General features: G+C 63.5%; 1 protein-coding gene across 1 annotated transcript in view; it reads right to left on the bottom strand.

The window, feature by feature from the left end:
* Positions 1 to 8,212: 8,212 nt before the first annotated feature.
* Positions 8,213 to 12,310, bottom strand: part of SKI (SKI proto-oncogene) — a 54,341-nt gene continuing 50,243 nt past the window's right edge. The window contains exons 4-7 of the mRNA XM_061160562.1: positions 11,896 to 12,158; positions 11,484 to 11,785; positions 10,686 to 10,916; positions 8,213 to 10,232 (exon numbers count right to left, since the gene is read on the bottom strand). Coding sequence (XP_061016545.1) covers positions 10,044 to 10,232; positions 10,686 to 10,916; positions 11,484 to 11,785; positions 11,896 to 12,158 — 985 coding nt within the window. The 3' untranslated portion in view covers positions 8,213 to 10,043. The remainder of the gene's footprint in view (positions 10,233 to 10,685; positions 10,917 to 11,483; positions 11,786 to 11,895; positions 12,159 to 12,310) is intronic.

The raw sequence follows: 12,310 nt of genomic DNA on the forward strand, positions 1-12,310 counted from the left end.
GAAGGAGCTGGCCAGCTGTGGTGAGCTGGTGGAGGGCAGGAAGCCAGTGGGGTGGGGGGTCCATGTGTTGGACAGTGCCAGAGAGAGGTAAGCCATGTGGACTAGGGGGTTACCATCCTGATGACGGAGAGGCTTAGGGACAGAGATAATCAGGCCTAGAGAAAACAGGGAGGGAGTGTAACGCAGGGGAAGGTCAGTAAGGCCTTCTTTGGTCACGTCCTTCAAGGCCCATCCCACCTCCAACCCTGGCTGCTGGGGTGCCCTGGGGTTGCCCCTCCAGAGGAAGCGCTTAGCCGCCTAGCAGGGACTAGGATAAAGTCCGGCCTGGATGAGGGACCTGGCTGGAGAACACTGCAGAGAAATGGGGCCAAGGGCCTGTACTGAGTAGGGCAAGGTTTTGGCACAGGGATGCTTTTCCACACCAGTGGGATCGCGCTCCCAGAATTCAAGGGATTTTAAAGGATCGGGTTTTCCTTCGAAACTGGCATACTAGGCAAGCGACCCCCCACAGAAAAACAGCACCCAAGCTGAGCTGAAACCTCTATTCGAATGTGGACCCCCAGGGCGCGCCCCTCCCCGCGCTCGGTCGGGAGCTGCAGTTCCCACCTCCGCCGCCGGGGGCCGCGCCGACACCCCTCCCGACCCCCCCAAACCTAGCTACACTCAGACGCGTGGACACGTCAGCGCCCGTCCGCCCCCGCAAGGAAGACGCTCAGAGAACCGGGGAGCCACCACCCTACCCCTGAGCGAGGGCTCGCTCCAGCGCAACGTGCCCGCGAGGCGCCGCCTCCCCAGAGTACCCCTCTCTCTCCCGCCATCCCAATTCTCCCCCGCGCGCCGGGCGGGAGGTGGTCACTGCGCTCAGGACGCGGTGGGAGGGCGCACTTCCTGCAGCCCGCCCCCTCCTTCCCGAGCGCGCACCGCCTCCGGGCCCCCGAACCGCGCGCCCAGGCTGCGGAGTGGGGGTTGTCGCGGCCCGCTCGGCCCCCAACGGGGCCTGAACCTGATCCCGCCCCTCGCGGGGGAGGGGATCGATCTCGCGGCGGCGGGGTATCGCGCGGCCCCACCCCCGGTGCCAGCGCAGGCGTGGAGAGGAGGGGCCTGTGCGGAGGCGGGCCGCCCCGTCGTAACCCCTTCGTCGACCCCGCCCCACGGCCGGAAGCGCCCCCGCGCCCACCCCCGTCGGAATCCGAGGCGGACTGAGCCCCGCGCCCCACGCCGGGCAGGGGGAGGGGAAGTGAAACCGGGCAGCGGAGCCTGGGGCCGCGTCGGGGTTTCTGCAGACGCGTCATCGGAAACTGGGGCCGCGGGGCGGGGGCGCGGCAGCCGCGCGGCCCTTCCGGACCCGGCCGCCAGCGTTCCCGGCGCCCCCGCCCTTCCCGGGAAGCCCCTCGGCCGCGGGATGGGGCGCAACACTCGCCCCTCCCCGGCCCTCAACAGCCTCGTTGGATCGCAGAAGGAAGCTTCGCGGAAGGAAGTGGGGGGAATCTGCCTAGTCCCCAACTGGGGCGTGGTCTTCCTGGGGCGGGCCGGGCTCCTGGCACCGCCCACGAGGGGCGCACACCCTCTCGGTGACTCACTCCGGCGGTGACACCCACTCTGCCTGACTCACTGGGCGTCGTGCCCCATACGGACACCCAGTACTGGGGTGTATCTCGGGTTCACGTTATGTACCCCCATCGGTGCGTTTGCGGGGCGTCTGAGACCCGCGTGACTTGGGAGAGGCCTTCTGGGGTGCCGTGCAGCCTTGGGGTGTGTCCAGCCTCTGCCCAGTAGGGCGTGGCCCCCGTACCCGCCGCCCTAGACTCGGCACCGGGAACCTGGAGGGAGGTGGCAGAGGGGCTCAGGTTCACCCCAAAACGGCCTGCAACCATTCCCCACCCCCGGGCCTGCGCACCCTCCCCAGCCCGGCTTCCGGCCAGGCCGGAAGGAGCAGGAATTTGGAATGTTTGGAACCGGAGTTATAATTCTCCCGAGGCTTCTCCGCTCCAGCCCGCCCTCCGCCCAGAGGGGGCGGGGAAAGGGGCGGGGCCTCGTCTGCCTCAGAGGAGGGGGTGGTACTCCAGGGCTGAGGCAACCCTGGCGTCTGGCCGGGTCGCGATCTCACGGGTTCTGGGGTAAATCCAGGCCGAGGGAGACCCGGGCGCCCCACGGCGCTGCCTTCCGTCCCGGGCTCCGGGCCCACCGCCTCCCTCAGGCCCGAGGGCACAGCAGGGTTGGGGTGCGCCCCGCGTCCAGGCAGGGAGGCCGCACTGGGCGGAGGAGCCCGGACCAGCTGGGCCTCCCGGCGCTGGGCGTGTCTTAGCCGCCGCTGTTTTCCCGCCAGGGAAGCAGCCGTGGGGAAGGCAGACACCCCCGGTGACGGGCCGGTGACACCTGCCTGGCCCGCCGGCTACTGCCCTCTGCACGCAGCAACTCCGCTCCCCGCCGGCCCGGCCTTGGCAGGGAGCCTCCTCCACACACCACCAGAGCCTTTTCTGGGACTGTTTTTTCTTAGAAACAGGAAGTTGGGGTGTGGGCCACACGTCCCGCAGGTCAAGGCCCCGCCGTCGGCAGAGCATGGTGGGGGTTTGGACCCATGGGAATGCGCCACCCTGCCTAACCCCTGCAGCTCTCGGCGCCCGATCGAAGCCAAAGGGTGGACGGTGGCAGAAGAGGGGAGGGGAACAGGAGAAGCGGGGCCTGGCCGCCCCGGCTCTGCAGCCCATGCGGCTGCAGCCCCACCTCTGGGTCACTCAGCCTGTTGTTGCCACCTCCACGAAGGCAACCCCAGGCGTGTGGAGCAGGGGTACTGGTGCTCTCCTTCCGGCCCTGCCACCAGGCCTGTCCTTAAACGTGAGCAAGTGTGCACACTCACTGGAGCAGAGCCTGCTGGCAAGGCCAGGACACCACCAGCTCCAGACAAGGGGCCGTGCCTGTCCTGGGCCTGAGGACCTGGGTCTCCCATCCAGCCTCTGGGGGCCCAGCCCTGCCTCTTCTCCAGCAGAGCCCTAGGGGTTTCACTGGACAGGGTCCGGGTCTCCACTTCTGCCTTTGTCTGACACCTTGTGTTCAGGGCACCTGTCCTGGCAGTCCCACTGCCAGCCACTCTGGTGGGCCCCCCATGGAGGGATACTGTGGACACAGCCCTGGACGCCCAACCCAGCCCTCCTAGCCACTTCTGCCCACCCGGCCTAGACATGCTCAAGGTCCAGCCAGGGTCAGCAGCTGCCTGCCCCCACCCTCCTGGCCAGAACAGGGAGGTTTGGTTTTGGAGGCTTTCAGGCAGGCCCCCACCCCAGCCCTCGCTGTGGACCTGGGGGCCTCAGGGTGACAGAAGGTGGAGCCTAGGAGGGCTTGTGGGGTGGGCTCTGCCCCGAGTCTGTGCACACTTGATCTCCAGCTGGCAGGGCACCTGGCACCACCTTCTGACTTGGTGTGAGAGAGGAGAATGGGGGGAGGGAACCTGAGGGGCAGAAGTGGGGACAAGGAGGGGGAGGGCAGGCACCCCGACACTCAGCTGCCAGGGTGTGGGCCCCACGGCCACACCCACAGCCTGCCTGGGTGCCCGGAGAGGGATGGGGGGACCTGACACCACCCGCCTCCCTAGGGCTGCAAAGCTGCACCATGATGAGGGCTCAGCCAGGTACCTGCTTGCCCTCTCTGCTGAACCCAAGTGGCCCTGGACACACATGCGCAACCGGGCCTTACAGAGAGGGTGACCTCAAAGTCCTTCCGGCACAAGGTGCCTTATCCCTTGAGGGTTCCGGAACAGGCCTCCATGGCAGCAGGAGTGACCCGTGCGAGAGCCTGGGCCAAGCTTCCTGCCAGCAGGGCGCCTGCCAGGCCGGGCGCAGAGCAGGAAGACCCGACCCCAGCCCAGCCGGACACCTGACTGGCACAGGATGCTCCAACAAGCCAGGTCCACCTGCCTGCCCACCCCCTGCCACGGGGCCACCTGCTCCAGGGCTGGGAGTCCCGCCCAGCGGCCCCAGCCCTGGCACAGGCCTGGGCACAGATGGCCCCATGTGGGGGGCTGCCTGCAGGGCCAACATCTTCAACCCTTGGGGGCAGGGGCCAGCAGGCACCGAGGTCCCCAGAGTTCTGCCCCCACCCTTCCCAGGGTCGCCCATCAGCAGGCAGGACAGACACAGGAGGGTGCAGGGTTGCTGTCCCCTGAGCACAGGGGTTTCTGTGGGGAGGACACAGGATTCCCTCCATGCCCTGGTTTCACATCCTGCTGACGGCCACACCGTTTCCTGAGGGCACAGACTGGCCTGGGGGCCAGGCCAGAGGCGCAGACCAGCCCGGCTTTTTTCCTATGGGATTCCACTTCCCTGCAGCGGGTCACCCCCTCCCTGGTGAGCATGGTGTGGGGAGAGGCCTTGGGACGTCGTGAAGCAGCCTGATTTGACCAGGACCTTCTCGTGGCATGTTCCAGCCGTTCTCTCCCTGGCCAACAAGGAGTGACCCTGGGACAAGACTACCAGAGACGAGGGAGTAGGTAGTGGGGGTTAAGAGCAGGCTGGGGTCTGGGGCCAGGTGGGCCAGGGAGGGGGCTGCTGGCCAGAGTTGGGCTGTGCTGGGGGTATGGGTGGGGTGGAACTGGGGGCCACACTGAGGGCCAGGGGTCAGAGGAGGGAGGACAGGCTGTGCCAGCTGTTTCTGTAAAGGGCAGGCGGCTTCCTCTTTCCACACGGCGCGCCTGGCACCCGCCTCCCCAGACAAGGGCCCAGCTCTCGGCCTGCGGTCAGCCCCCTTGACCACAGGATGCTGGGTGGGGGCGGGGGGGCCAAACTGAGGCTCTGGGGCCGGCAGCCTAGGGGAGGGGTGGGGACCCCAGGACAGAGACAGGCAGGGACAGCTGAGAGCCCAGGGGGCTGGGGTGGGGCCCCGTGCTGCCTGTGACCGAGCAGAAGTGAAAGCTGGGGGTGGGGGCCACAGGGCAGGGACAGAAGCTGGGGAGCTGAGTAGGTTCCCAGGAGCACCCCTGCCCCAGGCTCACTTCACGCTAAGCCTCAGGGGAAGGGCCTGGGAACTGGCACCAACGTGGGCAGGGGGCACAGGCCAGTCTAGGGGACGGGACCAGGGGGTCCCTACAGAGGCCCTGGCTGGTGTGGCAGTCCCGAGCCTGGGGACCAGAAGTGGGGGTGGGGGGCTGCCAGGAATCCCCAAGGAGGGGCCCTTCTCTCCCTGAGGCTCTCTGACCCCTTCAGCGAGGGCTCAGGAAGGGGGTTTTGAGGTCAGATGGCCCCCACTCTGTCTTCTCTGGGCTGGGGTGCCCAGGGCCCTTTAGTGCTGGCAGGTCACATTCAGAGGTGAAAGGTCACATCCAGAGATGAAGGCCAGAGAAGGTGATGAGCCTGGAGTCCCAGGGACCGCGCTTGGCCCAGCTCCGAGGCCCCTCGCGACAGGATAAGCAGCGCGCTGTCTGTGAAGACCCTGACTGCACACGTGTGCCCATGCACACACACGCACGCGCGTGCGCACACACACACGGCCCTCCAGCAGGCTCCCCAGCCTCCCTTGGGGACACCTCTTCCCCACCCGCACCTCCCTGTGGTCAAGACCTCAGGTGAGACATGGACCGTCACAGCGGTGAGCCAGGTGGAACAAGGAGGCCCCCCGGGTGGAGCCAGGAGGCCCCAGGTGCTGGGCACAGATGAGGAAAGGCCCTTGCACCCATCTCTGGGGACAAGCTTAGGCTGTGGACCACGTGGTATCCAGATGGGGATGAGTGGTGGGGATGGGGCCCTGCGGGGATGGGGGGTCTGGACATGGACAGTTGCCCCCCCATCACACTGCCCACTCTGCTGGGCTTCGTGCAGGTCTTGAGGAAGGTGTGTGTATTTGGCATCACAAGTGAACAAGGCTTCAGCTGCTCTTGACTTGCATCCACACTTGCAGGGGCACCCCCAATACCCTCTACAGGCCACAGTGGACGGCTGTCCACTCAGGAGACCTGAGAAGACAGTACTGGGTGGCGCCCTGGATGTCCGGGCATAAGGCAGTGGTCAGGAGGACAGAAGGGCTGCCCAACCAAGTAACGGGGACATGCAGTCGCCGACCTTTCTCCCCTACCCTCCCACCCTGGGCACACGGGGCCAGGAGTGCCCAGGGGCCGTGCTCACCTCACCTCATGCAGGGCAGTGCCCAAAGGTCCAGCCCTACCGGGGCCCTCAGCTCAGTGGGAGTCAGACCCAGGTGACACCTGTGTCTAGGGGGCAGAGGGTATGGGGGTCCTGGTCATACCCCATGAGTGGGGTTGGTCTGTCACCCACACCTCGGGGCCCCTGCTTCCCTTCCCCTGACCTGTCCCCAGCCTGACCTTTCAGACCCAAGGTGACGCCCGGCAACCCTGGGCCCCGCTGCCCCCTGCCTGGCCTGGGTGGATTTCCACCCCTGGGTGGGGTGGAATCTGCTTCCTTGTCCACACCAAAGCCCATCCTGCTTCCCCCCAGGGGCTCCAGAGGAACACCCCTGGGCCCAGCTCTGGGGTGCTTACTAAGGATGGGGGGGGGGGTAGGGACCCAGGAGGTCTCCCAGGCTGAGGTCTGTTCCTCCAGGTGACCTGTGAGGCCCTGGGATCTGGGCTGGGAGGCTGGGCCCGGGTGGTGAAAGGCAGCCTAGCGAGGTGAGGTCCAGCATCAAGGGGCAAGGGGTCTGGAGAAACCCCCAGAGAGACACAGGTAGAGGGAGGGGCTCCGCTTATCTTTTAGGGCAGCACATTGGGGTCTGCAGTTCTGAGGCCGCCAGCTCCCTCCCCATTAAGACATGAGACAGCTCTGCAGGGGACTGTAGCAGGCAGATGAGGCGTCCCCAGTGGATGCCCACAGGACAAGGATGAGACACAGTTTAGCATGACCAAGAGGGAGGGACAGAGGGCCCCAGCCAGGACCCGCCACTTGTCAACCCGGAGTCGGTGGAAACTGAAAGACCCCAGGGTCTGATGGGAAGACAGGCACCCCCTTACTCTTCTTGGGCTCAGGCCTGGGTGGTGCCCAGGGAGGGGCAGGGCCAACATTGACCTTGATCGTGCCATGTCATCTGTTTGGGGGAGGGGGGGCGTCGAAGGACTGACGGGTACACAGAGAAATAGAGAAATATGCCAAGCTCTTTCTTTTTTCTTTTTAAATCAGGCATTTATAAACAAGAAAGCATACATTAATTACATAAAAATAGTTTTCGAATAGTAGAGTAAGTCGTCATATTGTCATTAGCAGCAGCAAAGGAGAGAAGGGGACGGCGATGCGGACGCTCCTGGCGGGCACCAGGGTGGAGCTGTGGTTTTTTTCCTTAATTGAAAAAAAAAAAAAGTGTCGTTTGTGACTCCTGACTTAAAGCAAGAACAAGACAGCCCCCCAAGCCCGCTGAGCAGGCATGAAGGACAGGTGGGGTTGCCCAGGAAGCCGGGTGAGCCGGTGGGCGTGTTCTTCCTCTGTTAGAAATAACCCAGAAAATAGGACAGCTACTGGTTAAGGAGAGAGTCCCGGGGGAGGACCCACCATGTACACGTATGATACACGAGTGTAAGAGGAGAGAGTATTTACACGGTCGCTTTGTACACTGGCGAGTTCTGTACGAAAAGCAGGACACTATGTGAGTGAGTTAGCTGCTCCATAGATATGAATGTTATTGCTGTTGTTTTTTCCCTTCGTTAAAAATCTTCTTTCAGCATAGAAATAATGAGTGATTAAACTGAATACACGGTCATTCTGGTAATGGGTATTACACACGGGGAGAGTCAACAGCCTACGGAGAGATGCCTCTTCTGAAAGAAATGCAACTGCAGCTGCAAGGTGGGAGCCCGGGGACCCTGCCTCCGAGGACAGGGACGAGGACAGAGAGCCCCACGCCGACCTCGCCCACGGCTGCCACTGGCTCTGGGAGGTCATGGGACCCTCACAGTGGGCCTGGGGTGGGGAGGATGAGGCTGCCTGACCCCACGGCTGTACCTCAGCTCTTCCCGATATCAGGGACCAAGCTGCATGGTGGAGGGGCAGACCGAGCCGATGGTCAGATGTGCAGGTGAGCGGAAGGGAGGTGAGGAGACACATTGCCCCCATGCGCAACTTGGAAAAATGTGTCTCCCTCTGGAGTCTAAAAACTCAGAAAGTGAATGGAGCAAACCCAGCGGCCTCAGGTGGCGGGTCCCGGGGGCCCTGCAACCTCACTGCAGGTTCAGACGGCGACAGAGCACAGCTGCACAGAAGCACACTGACACACTCAAAGCTTTGCTCCAACTAAATCATTTAGTTTCCCTTGAAGAAATGACTGGAAAACACAACTCTGGAAAAACAAGGGTAAACACAGCATTCTGAGTGTTGCGTGACACAACCGACCCTCTACACGACACGGTAATAATGCCCATCGGTGGATATACGTATGGCAGAGGTTTAAAAGTCCATGCATACAGATTTAATAACTGCAAAGAAAAACAGAAGCAAAAAAATTTTTTAAAAAGAAAAAAGAAAAACAACCAAACGCACGCTGCATATACACGGTGTCCCTTTTGCATTGCACTTTAGAAGGGGGGCTGGCAGCACCCAGCCCCCACCCAGCAAACCAAGGGCAGAACCCCACCACCGACGTGGTCACCCGAACTCTGCTCTACTCGGCGGCCATGGCACCACCTCCCATGGCCACAGCTGCTGGGTGCTGGGACGGACACGAGCAGAGAGTTCTGGTCAGGTCTCTCCACGTAAATAAATACCATGATTTAGGTCAGGGAGCCACCTGGTCTACTAGGAAATCATTTTTCAAGCTTGGGCATAAAAAACCTTACACAATTCGCATACAGTTGAGAGTAAACGCGATTATTTGGAATAAATGCAGGTAACTCATTGTGATCATGGCAGATCCAACAGCTACTGGAGACGTATTCTGGGGGAAGAAGACGAGTCAGGGTTTGCTGTACAAGACGCTGGAAGGCACAGAACCACCCCCCGAAGTTCAGTTTTTGCGTTTTCGTTTTCGTGTGATTCCCTTGTTCAACCAAGCACCAGAGGGGTTTCTAGACACTCGAGCACTTAGGATGTGGATGCTCTAGAAATCGGTTTGCAGTATCTGAAAGTAAAAACCTCAGTTAACTGGGGAATAAAAAGAGAAGGGGAAGGTTTTTGACAAAGTGCAGTTCTAAGTATACGTTTAAATGAACGAACAAACAAAAGGAAAAAGAAAAACTGAAATAATGCTGTGTTTGTTGCAATGCTGCAGCCTCGGCCCAAACAGAAGGCGCGCCGCCGGCCAGATGGAGGGGCACGAGGAGGGCGTGTGCCTGGCCAGCGCAGACCCGCCTCCGCCGCTCCCCCAAGCACCCCTGCAAATGCCCCTGCGGGCTGCCAGCCGGACGGAGGGGCGCGTGGAGGAGGGCACATGCCCGGCCAGCGCGGACCCGCCCCCACCGCCTGCCCAAGCACCCCTGAGGACGCCCCTGCGGACGCCCCTGCGGGCGGCGGGGGCGGTAGGCGGGTAAGGCGGCAGTGTTCCAGCTCGCGTGCGCGCGGCACTCCCCGGGTCCTCCCCTGACAGTGCGGGAGACGGGTCCTTGTCGCTGAAAAAATAGACTCTGGAGAAAAACCCTTCGTGTGGTCACGCGGCCGCGGGTGCAGACGAGCTGCGATGGCTTCGAGGGGCAGGACGGGGACCACCCCGGCTCCCATGTGGGTCCTCGGGGGGCATCACGTGAGGGTGGGGCTTTTAAAAGTTAGTCATTAAAAAATGTGTTGATTTTTCTGAATATCAAGTCTCCTTATTGGTTTTAAATAGCTTATAACAAAAGTGTAAATGTTAGAACGTTCCGGCAAGCGGAGGGCCAGCCACAGCCACCGAGCTGGCCTCGTCTCCGGGGCAGTTGGGAACCGGCTTGCACGTTTGAACTTGGCCAGTAGAAAATTTTGCAGTGGATTCCAAAAGTATGTGGTTCCAAACACTTGCTTGGTTCTAGGCACAGTAAGACGTTGTGCTATAAGGACTGGAGGGGGGCGCCCCGCTGGCACGGAGCCCCAACCCCGCCGCCCGCCCGCCCTGCGGCATCCGCCCTGCGCAGCAGACAGTGGGTTCCACTAGGGCTCCAGCTCAGCCGTGCTCTCGCCACCTGCAGCCTCGGAGCGGGGCCGCGGCCACAGCTGCTCCTGCAGCCCCTTCACCACCTTCTCCAGGTGCTCCCGGGCCTCCCGCTCTCGCAGCAGGTCAGCCCGCAGCTGCTCACGATCAGCCTCTGCATGCTGCAGCTTCACCTGCAGATCCTCGATCTGAAAGGGACGCCTGCATTAGCCAGCTGCTCCCCACCCACCCTGACGCTGCCCTGGCCCCGGGCTGACCCTCCGGCCATCACAGGCTCGCCTCCCACGCCACCCACTGGACCTAGGCTGGTGAGCTCGGTAGGAGGACCAGCACAGTCTCCAAAGACCCTGAGACAGGGGACGACACCCACCCCCCACCCCTGGGAGCCTGCTGCCCAGCCCCGGCCCCCAGACGGCAGGATGGCCAATGGGAACTGGCTGAGACTTTCATGGGCATGTGAGGATGAGCTCAGCCCTCCTCCAGGACAGGAGAGGAAAGCCTGGGGCCACACCACCACCCCATGGAGGATGGGCCCAAAGCCCAGCAGCTCCCCACACCCAGATGGCCCGGCGAGGAGGGGAGGGACCCCGCTATGCCAAGGGCGCGCCCGCAGCCTCTGCCTCCCGCGGCTCCCTGCGCACCTGGGCCGAGTACTTGGCCCGCAGGCGGCCAGCCTCGCAGCCCTTGTCACACACGCGGGCTTGCCGTGCCTGCTCCAGCTCCCGCTTCAGGCGCAGCCGCGCCTCGTTGGCCTCCTTCATCTTCTTCTCGTTCTCCGCGCGGAGCCGCTCGATCTCCTTCCGCAGGCTGCGCTTGGCCTCTGTGGCCTCCCGCAGCTTCTCCTTCTTGGCCACGCGCAGGAACTCCAGCTCCTGGAGTGAGGGGCCAGCTCAGGGGTGCCCCCACACCAGGCCACCCCAGCACCCTCCTGCCCCATAGGTCCCTGTCCCCTCCGAGCACTGCCCACAGCCCCCAGGGGTATCCTCAAGAGCCAGGGAGGGGCTCACCCAGGCACCGCACCATCTGAGGGCCCCAGAGGCCCCATGGCCAGATGGAGAGGAGGTGGCCGTTCTGGGGACTCAGCCCCGCCCCCACAAACATGCTCATGAATATGCATATGGGAAATCACACCTCCAACCAGAACCAGGGAGACGCAGGGGTGCTGAGCGAGCAAGTGGTTGCAAGCGGGCTCTGGGGCTGGCAGGGCTGTGCTGAGCAAGCCTACATGCCAGACATTGGCTGAGGTGTGAGAGCAGAGAGACCAGGGGGCCCAGGCCACAGAGCCCTGGGTGACAGCCCCACCCTCCCGAGTGCTGAGGACTCATCATCAATCAAGTCAGGTGGGCAGAGAAGGCCAGCAGGAGCCTCTTGGAAAGCAAGTATGTGCCCCAGGGGAGTGGCCTGGGGCCCAGTGTGGGGACGGGTGTGCAGCCGCTCACCTGGTGCAGACTGCGCTTGGCCTGCAGGGCGGCGCTCAGCTTCTCCTCCTGCTTCACACGCATCTTCACCACCTCGTGCAGGAACTTCTCTTTGGCTTCCTTGGTGTCCAGGCCGCCCTCCAGGGCCTGCCGCAGGTGCTCAAGCTCCGCCTCCAGCCCGCTGCTCGGGGCATCGGCAGGGGCCGCGGCATCAGGGGCAGAGGGGGCCACGGGCGGGGCAAGCAGGCCCGGGGAGCTCAGGTCCTTGGCAGAGCTGGATGAGGTAAAGGATGGAGAGGACAGCGAGGACAGGGAGGAGGTGACTGCAGAGACAGACAGACGGAGATGCAAGTTAGCAGAGCTTCCTCTCCCGGGATGGGCCCCTCCCGGGAGGACCGACCGCCCCCGAGGGCAGAGGGGCGTGGGCACTCACACTCCTCTCGGCTCTCCACCTCCACCTCGGCCTCCGAGTCCTTGTCCTCCTCGGGGGCGGGCCCAGGTGCTGGCGTCTCCGGGGCTCCAGGGGTATCCGCAGGCAGCTTCCGCTTCCGGGGCTGGATGCAGGCGGGGAGGGGCTCGGGGGCCCGGGAGACGACTGTGGTGCAGGGCGGGCTGCTCACTGCCTTGTGCTGGGCTGGCGGGGCCAGGGCCACGTTGGGGGCCACGCCCGTCTCAAAGCTCTTATAGGAGTAGAAGCTGTGGGGACAGAGCAGGCGCTGGGGTCCTTGGCAGCTGCCCCGGCCCCTGCACGCCCCCCCCATCACAGGCCCTGCTCCCGCAGACAGTGTGAGGGAGCGAACACTTCAGCCGGGGGCAGCTGGAACACGGCCCCCAGCTGCCATACGTGG

This window comes from Dama dama, chromosome 14, assembly GCF_033118175.1.
Source record: "Dama dama isolate Ldn47 chromosome 14, ASM3311817v1, whole genome shotgun sequence".
Classification (NCBI taxonomy): Eukaryota; Metazoa; Chordata; class Mammalia; order Artiodactyla; family Cervidae; genus Dama; species Dama dama.